The sequence below is a fragment of the Bos indicus genome, chromosome 12 (assembly GCF_029378745.1).
Source record: "Bos indicus isolate NIAB-ARS_2022 breed Sahiwal x Tharparkar chromosome 12, NIAB-ARS_B.indTharparkar_mat_pri_1.0, whole genome shotgun sequence".
Lineage (NCBI taxonomy): Eukaryota > Metazoa > Chordata > Mammalia > Artiodactyla > Bovidae > Bos > Bos indicus.
The window spans coordinates 16,230,043-16,247,811 of record NC_091771.1 but is presented as its reverse complement, the minus strand read 5'-3'; the positions used below and the strand labels follow the sequence as shown (position 1 = coordinate 16,247,811).

The following is a 17,769-nucleotide window of genomic DNA, read 5'->3' as shown; positions in this document are numbered from 1 at the left end:
ATAGAGATGGTTCTGTCGTTTTTGAGATTGCATCCAAGTACTGCATTTCGGACTCTTTTGTTGACCATGATGGCTACTCCATTTCTTCTAAGGGATTCCTGCCCACAGTAGTAGATATAATGGTCATCTGAGTTAAATTCACCCATTCCAGTCCATTTCAGTTAGCTGATTCCTAGAAGGTCGACATTCACTCTTGCCATCTCCTGTTTGACCATTTCCAATTTGCCTTAATTCATGGACCTAATATTCCAGGTTCCTATGCAATATTGCTTTTTACAGCATCGGACCTTGCTTCTATCACCAGTCACATCCACAACTGGGTATTGTTTTTGCTTTGGCTCCATCCCTTCATTCTTTCTGGAGTTATTTCTCCACTGATCTCCAGTAGCATATTAAGCACCTACCAACCTGGGGAGTTCCTCTTTCAGTGTCCTATCTATTTGCTTTTTCATACTGTTCACAGGGTTCTCAAGGCAAGAATACTGAAGTGGTTTGCCATTCCCTTCTCCAGTGGACCACATTCTGTCAGACCTCTCCACCATGACCCACCCATCTTGGGTGGCCCCACACGGCATGGCTTAGTTTCATTGAGTTAGACAAGGCTGTGGTCCATGTGATCAGATTGGCTAGTTGTCTGTGATTGTGGTTTCAGTCTGTCTGCCCTCTGATGCCCACTCTCAGTGCCTACCCTCTTACTTGGGTTTCTCTTACCTTGGACATGGGGTATCTCTTCACGGCTGCTCCAGCAAAGTGCAGCTGCTGCTCCTTACCTTGGATGTGGGGCATCTCCTCACGGCTGCTGCTCCTGACCTTGGACGTGGGGTATCTCCTCTCGGCCATCACTCCTGACCTTGGACGTGGGGTAACTCCTCTTGGCCACTGCTCCTGACCTCGGACATGGGGTAGCTCCTCTTGGCTGCTCCTGATTTTGGATGTGGGGTAGCTTCTCTTGGCCACTCCTGTGCCGCGCATCCGCTGCTCCATCACTTCATGGCAAATAGATGGGGAAACAGTGGAAACAGTGGCAGACTTTATTTTGGGGGGCTCCAAAATCACTGCAGAGGGTGACTGCAGCCATGAAATTAAAAGACACTTATTTCTTGGAAGAAAAGTTATAACTAACCTAGACAGCATATTAAAAAGCAGAGACATTACATTGCCAACAAAGATCCATCTAGTCAAGGCTATGGTTTTTCCAGTGGTCATGTATGGATGTGAGAGTTGGACTATAAAGAAAGCTGAGCATCAAAGAATTGATGCTTTTCCATTGTGGTGTTGGAGAAGACTCTTGAGTGTCCCTTGGACTGCAAGGAGATCCAACCAGTCCATCCTGAAGAAAATCAGTCCTGAATATTCATTGGAAGGACTGATGTTGAAGCTGAAACTCCAATACTTTGGCCACCTGATGCGAAGAGCTGACTCATTTGAAAAGACCCTGATGCTGGGAAAGATTGAAGGTGGGAGGAAAAGGGGACGACAGAGGATGAAATGGTTGGATGGCATCACTGACTTAATGGACATGAGTCTGAGTAAACTCCAGGAGTTGGTGAGGGACAGAGAGGCCTGGTGTGCTGCAGTCCATGGGGTCGCAAAGAGTCGGACACGACTGAGCGACTGAACTGACTGACTCATTTTTATATTTAAAGGGAGTTTCTTGCAGACAATATGTAATTAGCTCTTGTCTCTTATCTACTGTGACAGTTTCTACCATTTAATTGGCATACTTAGACCATTCACATTTTAACAAATGATTGACATTGCTGACTTAACATCGGCCACATTTGTAAAGTTTTCTATTTGTTGCAGCTGTTTTACTTTGCCATCTCTTTAAAAATCTTCCGTTCTTCTTCTATCTTTTCTGGTTTTAGTTGAGAATTTTATGAGTCAGTTTCTGTCCTTCGGTTTTATTCCTCTGTTAGCATATCAATTACACTTATAAAATTCTTTTAAATGCTTGCCCTAGAGTTTGCAATAGATATTTACAATGAATCCAAGTCTACTTTCAACAAACACTACACTGCTTATTGGCGATGGTCAGTATCTTTTTAACAGTGTAGTCCCAATTCTTCCCTCCTTTCCATATAAAATTGCTGTCATCCATTCCATTTATCCCTGTACTATACTCACCCAATACATTGTTATTATTATTGCTTAGAATAGTTACTTATTAGATTGAGTGAGATCACTTTTCCTTTTCTGACACTGTTCTTTTTTTAGGCAGACCTGAGTTTTTTGTCTTGATCAAACAGTGTGTAACACCTTCTCTTACTAACCAATTTAAATCATTTTCTTCTTTCAAAGTATACCTTAAACCTTATATTGGATGGCTAAAATTCAGGGTTTTTTATGTAAGATATTACCAAGCCAATACAATCCACCTTTCTTGATTAACACAACCCATACTTTTTGTTCTCATTAATTAATTCAACAAACATTTAACACCTCCTCAGACAGTAAAGAATCCACCTACAATGCAGGAAACCCGGGTTCGATCCCTGGGTTAGGAAAATACCCTGGAAAAGGGAATGGTTACCCACTCCAATATTCTTTCCTGGAGAATCCCATGGACAGAGGAACCTGATGGGCTATAGTCCACGGGGTTGCAAAGAGTTGGACACGACTGAGAGACAAACACTTTTTCACCTTTTTACATGTGCTAGCTGTACACATAGTGCTGAGAGTACAATTACACAGCAGAAATCTTACTCCCATCAAAGGTCTTGCAATTTAATATAGAAAATAGGCTTCCCAGGTGGCGCAGTGGTAAAGAATCTGCCTGCAATGCAGCAGACTCAGGTTTGATCGCTGGGTCAGGAAGGTCCCCTGAAGAAGGAAATGGCAACTCACTCCAGTATTCTTGACTGGAAAATACCATGGATAGAGGAGCCTGGAGGGATACAGTCCATGGGGTCAGAAAATAGTTGGTTCTGACTATTTAGTCAGACACAATAATAGTAGGACACGATTTAGTGACTAAACAACCAGTCTTCTTGCCTGGGAAATCCCATGGACAGAGGAGGCTGGTGGGCTATGGCCCATGGGGTTGCAAAGAGTCAGACACAACTGAGCAACAGATACTACTAGGCAGAAACAGTTAAACTAGAGAATTAGAGGTCAGCAGAGGGTAGGTCGGGGATACTCTGGGACCATAAAGGAAAGTACTCTGACTGGATGCAAAGAGAAGAGGTGCTTAGGGAAATCTGCTCAATGAAGATGATATCTGTCTTCTCAGTTCAGACTTCCCTATTTTGGGATACATTTCCCCATGATTTCTATTTTATTTTTTCTCTTAGAATGTTAAAATTCTACTTTTCCAATAGACTATTCTGCCGTCAAAAACTATACCTCTATAATTAAATATATAATTTATTTATAATTAAATATATTTCACTTCACTTTTACTAATTTCTCAAGTCTTAGCTCATACCCCATTGCTGCCCCAGGGTTTCTCACATTTATGAACTACTGCTGTCTGTACCATTAATTGGACATAAATTCTATGCTGCTTTGTATTGTTATTTTAGGTTCTCATTGCATGCATATCAATACATACAATAGAGTTTAACTAAAGGTCTTGAAAAGTCCTGAAAGACAGGGACCAGATTCATGTCATTAATTCTCTACAGCATTTAGTGTTGTATGCCAATTGTACATATTTATTTCAATTTTATTTCGATATTTGACTACTCATTTTTATAAATCGTACTTCAGACATTTTAGGTATTCATTCATTCATTCATTCAACAAGTATTTTGAACACCTATTACATACAAAGTACTCTGCCAAGAGCCTTTGGGGACATAGGATTAATAACAGTCAAGGTCATTAACTATCCGAGTTGCCAAAGCAAGATGATCCATCCCTGCACTCCCCCTACCCACCCCCCTCCCCACCATAAAAAGAATTATCCAGCTCAAAATGGCAATAGTGAGAAACTCTGTGCTAGATGATGAACTTCAACAGAAAAACAAATGGAAAACTACAGCCAAAGAACTGGTAGTGAGAAGTATATCTATATAACTGTGGGTATTACTATTATAGAACAGATTGTAAATGCAGAAATATAAAACACTGTAGAAATATATAGAAATGATATAACAAAAGTAGGTGGGAAATGTAGGAAAGAAAATTGTATATAACATAGGTGTATTGATTCACACATCTTTTATGGCCATGCATCAATAGGATTTAGCACTGTACATCAAGTTATAGACTAAGCATATTTTAATATGCTTATAAATGTTGACACTAAAATAATTAATATAATCAACTAAAATCAGGTGATAGAAGAGAAAGAAAAGGGGGAAGAAAAGGATGTATGCTAATTTTATCATTGCTTATCAGTAAGGAGTCAATATATACCATATAGAGAAATAGAGGATTAAGAGTATTATATAAAGTTATAATCATAAGTGGCTCTCCTTTACTTCATAGCATTTATCACAGGGTAATTTTACATTTAATTATATGATTGTTGGATCTCACCAAAGGGTAACTAATAAAGAGAATTGGCAGAGTTTGTTTTACTCACTATTATATCTCCAGTTCTTAGCACTGTGCTTATAAATACAGTCAATTCTCATGATTCAGGGCAGTTCTGTTCTCTATCTCAGTAAGCACTGAATTATCCAACACTGAGCTATTATTTCTTGGGGAAATACAGGGTCAGGTTCCTGCAAGCCTCTGATCTCAACATTATCAGCAACCAATCAATACACACAACCTTGTTTTAAGTATGCTCCTATTTAAAGACACTTTAGATTGTTGATTCATCAACACTGAACTTTCAGCCAACAACACTGTAACTCAGGCTTGAAGGAAGGTTATCTAAAGCATATGTTCTCTCTGGAAGGCACATCATAGCCTTCTTGGGGGCTATTTTAGACAATTAAATCACCAACCAAAAGTACAGAATTCAGAAATTATGGCACTATTTATACCGGAAAGGTGGCAGCTGTTTATGGGAGCTAAAACAAGAAGGCAGAGCAGTATCCTGTTCCCACCACTGTTGGGAATATGTATGCTTTCACTGCCTTGGCTGTATCCAAGAATTACCATATACGCCCTCTTGCTGCACACAGTCTCACTATTATAAAAGGAGAGAGAAAGAGCTCCATATACTGCTCCAAAGTGTTCTTCATGGTATATTTTGAAGTTAAAAAGACAAAACATAGTACAATGTTCTGGGTTGGGGATTACAAATGGATTCTAGCAGTTAGGTAAATTCACTCCTACAGAATCCACAAAAAATGAGAATCAACTGTATTTGTAATTTGAATTAGATGTTACCATATTACACAAAAATCTGTAAGTTGTAGTCATTAGTGAGTATCTTTATATTTATTTATTTGGCTGCTGCAACATGTGGGGTCTAGATCTAGTTCCCTGACCAGGCATCAAACCCTGGGGGCCCTGCATTATCAACTTGGAGTCTTCACCACTAGACCACCAGGGAAGTCCCCAGTGAGTGTCTTTACTGTGATGCTGAACTGTGCAGGTTGAGAAAATTCTATGAAAAACCAAAAAAGCTAATAACATATCTGATTAATACACATACCTGCATGGACTTTCTTCTGACATAAAGACAGCTTAGGGAGATTTGGAGGTAAAGGTCTTCGAAGAAGTTGTGGGTGTTTTTGCATTTTAATAATAAGCACTATTTGTCACAGCTATGGGTGAAGAACTTAAAAGTTTTTGAATATGTTTCAATTGTTGCTGAAAAATTCATTCGAATCCAGATTAAATCCTAATGAAAATCATTCCGTGCTAATACTATACTGAGTCCAAGCAGAATTCTGTAAAAGAAAAAGAGGGTAAGAAAAACAATTCCTTAAGTCTTATAGAAAGAATCTAGATAAAATTTTGGCTTATAATTAACACAAAATGTAAAAATACATAGACTATTACCAATCAGGACCATCTTAAAATTTCAAATGTTAACCAAAAATTCAATCTGGCAGTGTTATTTCAGCTAGTAAATACTGCTTTTCCAGAATGGTAGAAATGACACTCATTTTCTCTTCTACCTCCAAAATGTTATCAATTTATAAACTAGGAAGAGTTTTTCGTCAAAAAAGGTGAGGAAGTCCCTCCATGGCCTCTGAAAATCCACAATATCTAACTCTTCACCAAAAAGTTGTTTTCTTTCTGTAATAATGACTTATTTTAAATTCAGTCACTACAGTTGGCCCGTAACTATTTAACCCCCAAATAAAATGCCTTCAATATAATGAGATTTTCTACAATCCCAGTCCCGATTAGTACTGTTTAGAAATGATGCCTGAAGATCGAACCAAATATTGTGTGCTTCGTCGTATCAAAGAGCCTAGTACATGGCTATTCTGTTGTCAGTCTAGACGGGTACGCTCCGGAGCACAAATGGCCTGCTTTATACCCCTCCAAAGATGACTTGGCACGCAAGCACTCACGATCTGTTTCCTGGTAGTACGTCCCACTTGATGCTGGTAATTTCCCGTTCTTATTTTTGGAAGAGGTGCCTGGAAAAGTTGGACCCCGATGCTATCCTTTAGGGCAATCAGCTGCTTTTCAAAACAATCAGCTTTTCCTTTTTTAATCTCCTCTTCCTGGGAACGGAGGCAGATTAAGGTGAAGTGAGGTCGCAGGTCTTCCGGCGGGATGCTGTCCCGAAAGAAAGCACTCACCCAGGTCACCTTCACCCGCCGGCCAGGTGGGGCCAAGCGGGCAAGTCTCCTAGCAACCAGAAGCCAATACCCACGTCCCTTCTGCCGGGCGCGCAGGCGCAGGAGGGAGGGCGGGGCCGGGCGGGGCGCGCACCCGCCCGCGGAGCCCCGCTCAGCTGGTCCCGCCCCAGCGGGCGGCGCGCGCGGAGCCCTCTAGCCTTCGTCGGCCGCTGTGCGCGACTGCAGGAGAAGCCCTCTCCACGTGCACCTGCTGTACGGAACCCCGTGGTGACGATCGTTATTACTGCTTTTATTCTTAATGACAGTGACCACTATCATGTATTTACTTTTCTCACTTGCAAGATGCTTAACTCGGGTATCTAGGGTCCGGGCTGGTGTTCTTTCGTCCTGCACTTCTGCGCAGCCTTAGTCGCCTGGCTGATTTTGCAGGGCTCCAGAATAGCGAGCATTCTGTTTCTCTTCTTTTAATGCAACCTGTTTTGTCTTCCTGATCCTTTAAAGTTCTTCGCTGAAGAGGAAACTTGTAGAAAGAAATAGGGCATAAAAGGATCGAGCGGGCTTTGAAAGAAACCCATTTCTCACTGCCCTCGTTATTTATCCTGATTCATTTCGTGATTTGTGACCTGGGTCGTGGTGTTGATGAACCTGCATGTCCAGTAATTGATACATCGTGTGTGTTTGCATGAATGTGCATACGTCTCTTTGGAGATTTGAGGGAGAAAGTGTGAGAGAGAAAATTCATTAGGCAGGTGTGTGAATCCCAACTCAGAAAGTAAAGTAGATGGAGTTTCCTTCCAGTCTTGTGTTTTGTTGTGCTTTATTTTACAAGTGTAGGAACTTTAGTAACAGCTGTTGGAAGATGAGACTTGTGTGTAAATCTTTGTAACTTTAGGGATATTTGAAGATTTTCTCCCTAACTACTCTTCCTTTTTCTCCGTAGGAACAAGCATACATTTTTAAATAGTCAATTTTAAAAAGTGGAAAAGTCAAAAAAGTATTTAATCAGATTCTGGGAAATATTCTGCACCTTCTTTTCCTTTGCATGTGGTTTCTTTTAATTTTAAAATAGCTATGTCCCGATTACACTGCTGCCCCAGACCATGAATTTATTCCATTTTTGTCTGTATCCACTGCATAGATGAATTAGCTTCTCAGCAAGATGAGAGAGTTGACAATACGCAAATCTGATTTGCTAGATTTTATCTCAAGTAATATGTGTTGTGCATTTTTTGTAAGTGTGAAAGATGTTTATATTTTTACCCATAAAAAAGGTTTATGTTCCAATAGATAGAGCCGGGTTCCTATCCTCTTGGGGCTTCCCTTGTGGTTCAGATAGTAAAGAATCTGCCTGCAATGCAGGAGATATGGGTTCCATCCCTGGGTCAGGAAGATCCCCTGGAGAAGAGAATGGCTACCCACTCCAGTATTCTTGCCTGGAGAATCCCATGGGCAAACGAGCTGTCGGGCTAGAGTCCATGGGGTGGCAAGGAGTTGGACTTGACTGAGAGACTTAACACTTGCACTTTTTACCCCCTCTGTCCTCATAAAAGTTGTTTGAACTGCAAGAACTACTGAGATTAAGTTTTACCCACCAGTGCTTGGCCTTTGAAATTTATGCTTAGGATTGCATAGTCAAAAATCAAAGCAATATGCTTATCAATAGTTTTTTAAAAAATGCTTTGTCACACATGGAATCAGGCATCAGGCTTCATTGCCTGCAGATTTCTTCTAGCAAATACCAGGCAGAAACTAGGGCTGATTAATATGTAACCTCCAGAGGTGTGAATATTTTGTCTTCCACTGCTTCCTACTTCTGTTATTTAGCATGCAATGTTTAGGCAAATGAGATTGTGATTATGAAAATTAAATTCATGGCTTGGTGTTATATGTGTGTATATATATACACACACATATATATCAGTTTTTCTAACACAAATTATATGCTTTATCTATGGAAATGATATACAAGTGCAGGCCAGATTTAGAAAGTACACATTACATTCAATTTGGGTTCTTTTATTATTTTTACTTAATTTATTAATTAAAAAAATTTTTTGGAGAGTATTGCAGCCTCAATCTCATTTTCTCCTTGTTTTTGTTTAAATAATCATGTCTCTTTAAATAATACAACTCCCTCTTTGATTTTAAAGGCTTCCTTTACCTGATGTACAGTATAGGCAGCCTTTTGATTGTCCCATTAGCTTTGCAGTTTGGCAGAACTGTGCGATGAAGCTTGACAAACTGAACCACAACACTTTTAACAGATTGTGTTCAGGAGGCCACGGTAATGGTGAGTGCCAAGGTTGTGTACATCCTGCATTTTTTTAAAAGTGTTGCTAAAAATGAGATAAAAGCCTTATGCACAAGCAACCTTGTACACCCAGCAGGTAGTGCTATTGATTTTTCTAATGAGTGGGGGATACTTGGGGGATCTCAGATTTGCTATTGGTGAAAAGACTCAGTTTTGTTGGAATCGTGTAGAAACTGTTGGTAGAAATTTTCTCTGTTTTCTATATAAGGCTCTGTTAATTTGTTTTCCTTTTTAAAAGGATTGGAGGTTTCTGGAATAGTTTGGTCAGCGTAAATTTAATTTAGCATTTTACTTTATGGAAATAACGGCAGTGATTTTTATGTTTATGCTCGTGTTAATTCTTAGAAGTTCTTTTAAAAAATGAATAGTTCATTTTGAGAGCACATTGGGTAAACCGTTAAGTCTCCAAGGTAAGCCAAGGCACAAAAATGCTTTTGAAAAGGAGGTATTTTCTTGACCTGAGTTTTTTATATATATACTAAAAAATGTCTTTACTCTTTTTATCAGTCACAGTGGCTTAAACATATACTTTTGTTTCATGTTCTTTCATTCTGCTTCATACAGAACAATTTTGTATTTTCTTAAATGTTAATAAAGATATTTTAAAGTAGCTTCTTTTTTTTAAACCTCTCCTATCTCACGGTAAAGAGTCTGCTTGCAATGCAGGAGACCTGGGTTCAATTCCTGGATGGGGAAGATCCCCTAAAGAAGGAAATGGCAACCTACTCCAGTATTCTTTTCCAGAAAATCCCATGGACGGAGGAGCCTGGTGGGTGCAGTCCATGGGGTTGCAAAGCGTTGGACACGACTGAACGACTAACACACACTAACACAAACACGTCTTGTTGCACAAGCAAAAACTTCATTTCTGTTCTTAATTTTTAACCAGTTATTTAGTTTTTTCTTGTTGTCTTTCAGGATGATAGTCCTGGGATTTTTTTTTTTCCAAAAAAATTATTAATAAGGGAAGGTCATACAACCTGCCAGAGAAGGCACTGGCACCCCACTCCAGTACTTTTGCCTAGAAAATCCCATGGACGGAGGAGCCTGGTGGGCTGCAGACCATGGGGTCGCTAGAGTTGGACACGACTGAGCGACTTCACTTTCACTTTTCAGTTTCATGCATTGGAGAAGGAAATGGCAACCCACTCCAGTGTTCTTGCCTGGAGAATCCCAGGGACGGGAAGCCTGGCGGGCTGCCCTCTATGGGGTCGCACAGAGTCGGACACGACTGAAGCGACGCAGCAGCAGCAGCAGCAGCATACAACCTGCATCACAGAATAAAAAAAAAAAAAAATCCCAAACGTAATGAAAGAACAATGTCTATCTGTTTTAAAAGCACATTCATGAATTCAGCCATTCATTCCAGAATGATTTATTGGAAATTATGCGTAAAGCTCTTTACTAGGTGCTCAACTTTAAACTTTAAGAAAACAACAGGTGATTCACTGGGAAGCTTTATAATTTTAGACATTAAAATGACATTTTAAATCTTTTCAAAGGCTTTATTTATAAATAGTTATGACAACTTGAAGTTTTTAAATTTTCAAACATTTTTTATTACGTTGGTCAGGTAGAATAATGTTATTGAGTCACACTACCTGGAATACTCAGAAAGACTTCTGTATTTCCTTAGTTTCAGTGATTGTTTTAGGTTATCTGTGACCTGCTGATATTGTGCGTGCGTGCACGTGTTGCACGCATGCTCAGTCGTGCCTGACTCTTCGCAGCCCCATGGACTGTAGCCCGCCAGGCTCCTCTGTCCATGGGATTCTCCAGGCAAGAAAATTGGAGTGGGTTGCCATTTCCTTCTCCAGGGGATATTCCTGACCCAGGGAGCGAACCTGTGTCTTCTATTGTTCTGGTATTGGCATGCAGATTCTTTACCACTGAGCTACCTGGCAAGCCCTTCAGATGGTATTAGGCATCTGTATATGTTGTATGATTGTGTCCTTCACCAGAAAAAGGTAAATAATATTTGTTTCCTTAACGTTAAGTTGACTAAGCATTGTCTTTCATTCTGTGAGTGATGAAATGTTGATGGTGGTTACTTACCATGTGGAAGGGACTCGTCTAAGTGTTGATTTTATGTTGTATATTACCCCAGAGTTCTCATGTTAATTGAAAATTGTGTTATCTGCATCAAGTCTCAACCAAAAGCAGCATAGCTCAGCTCTGCTGTGTTCAGATCCCTGGCCACCGCTTGATAACTCTATGCCCTTGATCCAGCTACTCAACCCCTCTAACCTCCTGTGGTTTCTTCACTTATAAAATTGGGGTAAAATGGTACCTGACTCAGCGTATTGTGAGGATTTAAAGAGAGAACTGGGTCAAGGACTTAAGTTCTTGCAGGGTAGAGTTGAGTTCTCATTAGATGCTAGTGATTAAAAACAAATGGCTCAGATTTCCCGTCTGTGTTGTCCCTGCTTTATGTGATTATAGTTGATGTTAACTGAAGTTATTTGGAGGGTTCAAGGGTGACTCCTGGGCAATTATCCATAAAATATCACACTTGGTGTGCTAACATCTCTGATATGTTGGTGAAAGAGGCATGCAGTTCTCAGGTCGTTAACCAATGCTCCGGGCAGGGCCCTCTGTTCTGTCATTGGTCTGTATGCCCCTCTGGGCTATGGAGCAACCGTGGGACAGCTCGTGCCTGACAATGTCCTGGTGCAGGGTGTGCCTTGACCCGTGTCGTTCAGGTGAGTGGAGTCCGTGAGTTGCCATCCACGTGGATGGAACTGGACCTAATCCATGATGGATGTCAACCAGTGACCCAGAGATGAAAGCTGCCTTGTTCTCCGTGTCCTCCAGGCCAGCTGGCGAGCCAGACAAAAGTGAAAAAGCCCAAAAGAGCTGCAGAGTGACCCTCTTTGGAATTGCTAGAGGGAAAGATGTTCTGAAAGCATATATTTTTCTGTTTTTTTTTTTTTTCTCTAATGTGCGCTCCGGACTTTGGGAGAACAATCTACTGATTCCTTGGGACCTTCTAGGGTTTTGTACCAAACTTCAAAGGCACATGCAGTTCCCATGAGGTGTAGAAGTTCCTTGCTCTTGGTTCAGTCCTCAAAAAAAGACGTCTAGCATTTAGATCCGTAGGTGAGCAGAAATGCTTTGTAATGAACTTACTCTTCATTCTAAGGCAAGTAGCAATTTATGATCATAAACAGTAAATATGGTGGATTCGTTTTTCAAACCTATCGTTCTGTTTTATGCCCTTGGTCCTAAGTGTTGTTGATTAGTTGCTAAGTTGTATCGGACTCTTGTGATCCCATGGGTTGCAGCCCGCCAGGCTGCTACGTCCATGGAATTCTCCAGGCAAGAATACTGGAGTGGGTTGCCATTTCCTTCTCCAGGGGGTCTTCCTGACCCAGGGGTCATACTCACATCTCTTGCATTGGCAGGATTCTTTACCACTGAGCCACCAGTGAAGCCATATTATGCCGTCTGTCCTAAGTTGCGTGGCTTAAATTGTGTGTGGGGACCGTGGGTAGGCAAGAGCACCGGTTGCCTGGACCTGTTGTGGTGCTTGATATGCTCTGTGTTGGTGAAGAACTTTTCACTTGTTACATCACAACTGGTCACACAGAACCATCCCTTTTATTTCAGTATCATACAGCAAGTTTGCTTTTGACAGTTCAAGATTTACAACAGTCTCAATCACCCCACCTTTATGCTTTCTTTTAAAGATTTTTTTTTTTTTTTGATGTGGACCGTTTTTAAAGTCTCTGTTGAATTTGTTATAATATTGCTTCTATGCTTTGGTTTGTTGGCGGTAAGGCACATGGGATCTTCGCTCCTGGAAGTTTTGATGTCGAACGTTATATCAGGATTGAAATCCATGAGTCCCAGGACGTTGCTCTTTTCCTCACCCTGTTCCTTCGTTTCCTCCACCCTGCCAGTTATTCCAGGTGAACCAATACCCTCCAATGGGAGAGATATGGAGTCCAGCTCTGCTCAGGGGCTTTAGGGAAGACAGATTATGGGGCTTTATTCTTCCCTCCACTGCAATTCCAAGCAAAGAAACTACCCTTTTAATCTGTTTGACATGTTAATATATGGCTCTGCATAAGACTTGCTTTAGAGAAGAGGTTCCGTAACTACAAGAGATTTTCAGCCAACCACCAAATAGCATGAGAGTAAGTCTGTGCTCCTGCTTCTCGTTAGAGGGTACCTTGTCCTGAGTCATGGAGACCTTGCATGCCATTTCTGGTGGGGTACTTCCCTTGCACCCAGGAACCCCGCACCCCCATCACTCCCCAAACCACCTGTATCAGACCCATCCGGAGATACTTTTAGTCACTTCTTCTTCCAACAACATCTAAGGAAACCAGACCATCCCCTTCTTCCCAAACCCAGACTCCCTGCATTGCAAAGGACTGCTTCCAGAGAGGATTTGTACCTTTGCATATCACTTTGCCCAAGTGATCCCTTTGGGGAGGAGAAAAAAACATCTCTTCACTTTCGGTCTCTGCTTCTTCTCAGCACATAGTTGTGAGGCACTTGATGTCCCCAGTGAAGGGAGATGGGGTCAGTGAGGAGCTAAGGTGAGCCACCACAGTGATTGAAAGTGGAACCACGCGTGTAACAAATCCGGCTTGCCACCATTTGCATAGTAGGAATTATTTCGTTAGGAACAAGAAGGACCGGTTTTGCTAATCTCGTCCTGTGAGCTGTAAGAAGAGATTACAGCTCTTAATGATTTAGAGCAGCTGTAATTTCTAGACCCACACCTGAGGACTAGACTTGGTCCAAGGTGTTTTTAATACATGCATTTTGGGAATTCCATGGTGATCCAGTGGTTAAAACTCTACACTTTCACTGCGGGGGATAGAAGTTCAATCCCTGGTCATGGAACTAAGATCCCACAAGGCATGTAGTCTGGCAAAAAAAAAAAAAATTATTTTATTTATTTATTATTTTCAAGAGGAAAAAGTCATTTTCAGAGAGAAGTGTTTTCTATAACATGTGGAAGTATTAGAACACTGAATGCTTCAAGAACTTGCTCTAGTTGTGAAAGGTATGTCTATGAAGAGGTTAGAATTTTTCTGAGTTAACCATTTGTGGCTGGAGGATGAGGCAGCCTCAGAGGGAAGGACTTTGGTTAAATGCAAGTGAGGACTGTGTCTCCTGCTTGACCTCTAGGACTCCCCCAGATGACCTGTGCCCTTCAGGAACATCTGCACAGAGATGAACAGGCACCTCTCTGCCAGGTGCCTCATAGTAACTCTCTTAGAAAGGACAGGCTTTTGAAGGGGTCTGGGTGAAGCACAGGAAGTTCGAAGTACCACAGCCCCAATCAGAGATAAGATCAAGATCCTGTCTCCTAAAACAGTAAATTGCCCTTTATAGGGTTTTATACATTGTTTTTTAAACAATGGGTATGTTTGTTGAATGTGCGATGGTGAAATAAGAAATACCTTTACTGAGTCACTCTAGGAGAGCTCCATCCTCAGTCTCCATAGGAAGAGCCATTAGAACTGTTGGGATGGTTGTCATCTGTGTTATCCATCTAGAAATTTTCTAAAACTGAACTGGGACTCAGGGGACTATTACTGCCTCCCATGGTCTTCTTCTGAGAACCTGTTGCCTCACCTCTAAGCCTCCTTCCATATTCATGCTCTGAGGTTCTATGACTAATTTACATTCATGAGCTGTTATTGATCAATTAATCAATAGGTGTGTGTGTGCATGGTCAGTCACTTCAGTTGTGTCCAACTCTTTTGACGCTAAGGACTGTAGCCCACCAGGCTCCTCTGTCCATGGGATTCTCCAGGCAAGAATACTGGAGTGGGTTGCCATGCCCTCCTCCAAGGGATCTTCCTGACCCAGGGATTGAACCTGAGTGTCCTGTGTCTTCTGCATCACAGGCGAATTATTCACTGCTGAGCCTCCAGGGAATCCCCAATTAGCATGTGTAGCTAAATAATTATTGAATATGTTAGTACTTTCCAGCATTGACCAGTATTTTCCAATATTCAATTCAGTTATACCAACATTGGTATATTTCCATATACTAGTCTTAGAGTAAGAATGTCTATAAATCTATTTGATTTTCAGGTATTAGACTGGGTAATGTTATTTGCCATTAAATAACATCTGTTAAGCTTTGGTGGATGGAAGCACTTGAGTTTGATATTTCTGTGATTTAATGAACAAAAATATGTGCCTGCTTGATGGATTTTGATCAGCGGCTCTTCCAACTTTCATATTTTTAATTGAATGTTTTAATTACAAACTGATTAATGCTTATTGGGAAAAAATAATACAGAAGGATAGAAAATAAATGTCTTCTCTGGCTTCTCCCCAATCCTAAATGTTTGGTGTGTATAATAATCTAGAATTTATATATATATATATGATGTATATAATATATAACTTTTATGTGAAGAGATTATATTATCTATAGTATTTGGTAACTTAATTTTTTTCACCTGATATTTTATCTCAGCCATCTTATGGGACAGTACAGACCTACTTTACTCTTTCCAATCCCAGCCTTTGATTTTTCAGGCTCAGGAGTCAGGAAATTAATGTATGTTTATTGTCGAAAAATCAATTATACAGATTAAAAAAGAGAGAGGAAAAATTTCCTGTAACTCTTTCAAATAGCGATAACTACTGTTAACAGTTTGATATGATGTAGATAATTAACAGTATTTTATATACATGTACACACACACATATATATATTTAAATTTTAAAATATTCTGCCCCATTGCTATTTTATAACCTTACTGTTCTCTCAAAAATGTGAGAATTTTTTTCCATATTACATATTCCCTATTTGTCTTCTAGAAGTCTTGATTTAAGCACCCACCAGTTGTATGTAAGAATAGTTATTTTCCTTCAGTCTAACTGATCCTGGGAATTCATCAATTTGTTAATCTTTGCTACACTAATAGGTGGGAAGTAACATCTTATTTTAATTAGCATATGATTGTTAATGAGCTTAAACATCTTTTTCTCTGTTTATTACTGTTTTATATTATAAATGACTTCTTCTAGTGTCTTGCCTACGTTTATATTTTAGTATTTATTCCCCCTGATGATTTTGAAGGGATCTTTGTGTGTGTGTGTGTGTGTGTGTGTATGTGTATGTGTGTACCTAATGTACCCAGTTTATCAACCTCAGCTATTTAAGATGAGATATTATGTATATTTGGGCCCCAAAGCCAAACAAGCATGGTTTGAGTACCATCTCCACCATTTACTAGCTGTATAACTTTGATCAAGTTTCTCAACCATCTGGCTGTTAATGTTCACATCTGTAAAACTGAGACAGTAATGGTGCCTCCCCTACGTGGAGTTATTGTGAGAATTAAATGAGAATGTCCTCAAAACTGACACCCATTCTCCAGAACTAGAAAATCTACACCTTAGCCAATGAAGTGTCAAGGAAGTGGACCATTAGGCTGGGCAAAAAGTATACGAATATTGCAAAGTAGTCTCTCATGGACTTATTTTTTAAGGATGCAAGGAAATGATTCATCAAGATGATATGCCAACATCAGACTGTCTGTACCAAACAACATAACTTCTAAATGCATGAAAAAAAAATCGACCAAGTTACAAGGAGATGTTATTGATAAATTCACTTCTAAAATGGGGATCTTTTAAAAACACGTTTCTCAGTAACTAAGAGCTTGAGCAAACAAAAGATTACTAAGGATATAGAAGAATTGAACAACCCAACTGATGTTTGATCTGACAGGCATTTATAGATAACTGTATCCAGTAATCAGAAAACACACAGTGTCTTCAGTACACAAGAAATATTGACCAAGATTGATGCCTCAGTTCAGTTCAGTTCAGTCACTCAGTTGTGTCCGACTCTTTTCGATCCCATGAATTGTAGCATGCCAGGCTTCCCTGTCCATCACCAACTCCCGGAGTTCACTCAAATTCATGTCCATCGAGTCAGTGATGCCATCCAGCCACCTCATCCTCTGTCGTCCCCTTCTCCTCCTGCCCCCAATCCCTCCCAGCATCAGGGTCTTTTCCAATGAGTCAACTCTTCGCATGAGGTGGCCAAAGTATTGGAGTTTCAGCTTTAGCATCAGTCCTTCCAATGAACACCCAGGACTGATCTCCTTTAGAATGGACTGGTTGGATCTCCTTGCAGTCCAAGGGACTCTCAAGAGTCTTTTCCAACACCACAGTTCAAAAGCATCAATTCTTCGGCACTCAGCTTTCTTCACAGTCCAACTCTCACATCCATACATGACTGCTGGAAAAACCATAGCCTTGACTAGATGGACCTTTGTTGGCAAAGTAATATCTCTGCTTTTCAATATGCTATCTAGGTTGGTCATAACTTTCCTTCCAAGGAGTAAGCATCTTTTAATTTCATGGCTGCAATCACCATCTCTGCTGCTGCTGCTGCTGCTAAGTAGCATCAGTCGTGTCCAACTCTGTGCGACCCCATAGACGGCAGCCCAACAGGCTCCCCCGTCCCTGGGATTCTCCAGGCAAGAATACTGGAGTGGGTTGCCATTTCCTTCTCCAATCCATGAAAGTGAAAAGTGAAAGTGAAGTAGCTCAGTCGTGTCCAACTCTTAGCGACCCCATGGACTGTAGGCTCCTCCATCCATGGGATTCTCTAGGCAAGAGTACTGGAGTGGGGTGCCATTGCCTTCTCCGACCATCCCTACTTGGCCATAAAGAAAATCTCAGCAAGTTCTAAAGGAATATTTTGCAAGTGTCTTAGTCTTTTCTAGCTGCTATAGCAAAAATACCACAGACTGGGTGCCTAGTAAACATCTATTTCTCATAGTTCTGGAAGCGGGAAAATCT

At 40.6% G+C, this 17,769-nt stretch overlaps 2 protein-coding genes across 6 annotated transcripts in view; one reads left to right on the top strand and one right to left on the bottom strand.

Moving 5' to 3' along the window:
* Nucleotides 1-6,731, bottom strand: part of LRRC63 (leucine rich repeat containing 63) — a 34,489-nt gene extending 27,758 nt beyond the window's left edge. For 4 of the 5 annotated variants that reach the window (XM_070800067.1, XM_070800064.1, XM_070800065.1 and 1 more), the window contains exons 1-3: nt 6,429-6,731; nt 5,558-5,795; nt 771-986 (exon numbers count right to left, since the gene is read on the bottom strand). In XM_070800067.1, coding sequence (XP_070656168.1) covers nt 771-986; nt 5,558-5,642 — 301 coding nt within the window. In that variant the 5' untranslated portion in view covers nt 5,643-5,795; nt 6,429-6,731. The remainder of the gene's footprint in view (nt 1-770; nt 987-5,557; nt 5,796-6,428) is intronic. The other variant, XM_070800066.1, reaches the window with a different exon arrangement.
* A 76-nt stretch (nt 6,732-6,807) lies between these two features.
* LCP1 (lymphocyte cytosolic protein 1) overlaps nt 6,808-17,769 on the top strand; it is a 104,858-nt gene continuing 93,896 nt past the window's right edge. Inside the window, exon 1 of the mRNA XM_019971245.2 lies at nt 6,808-6,914. The gene's annotated coding sequence lies outside the window, so the exon portion shown is untranslated. The remainder of the gene's footprint in view (nt 6,915-17,769) is intronic.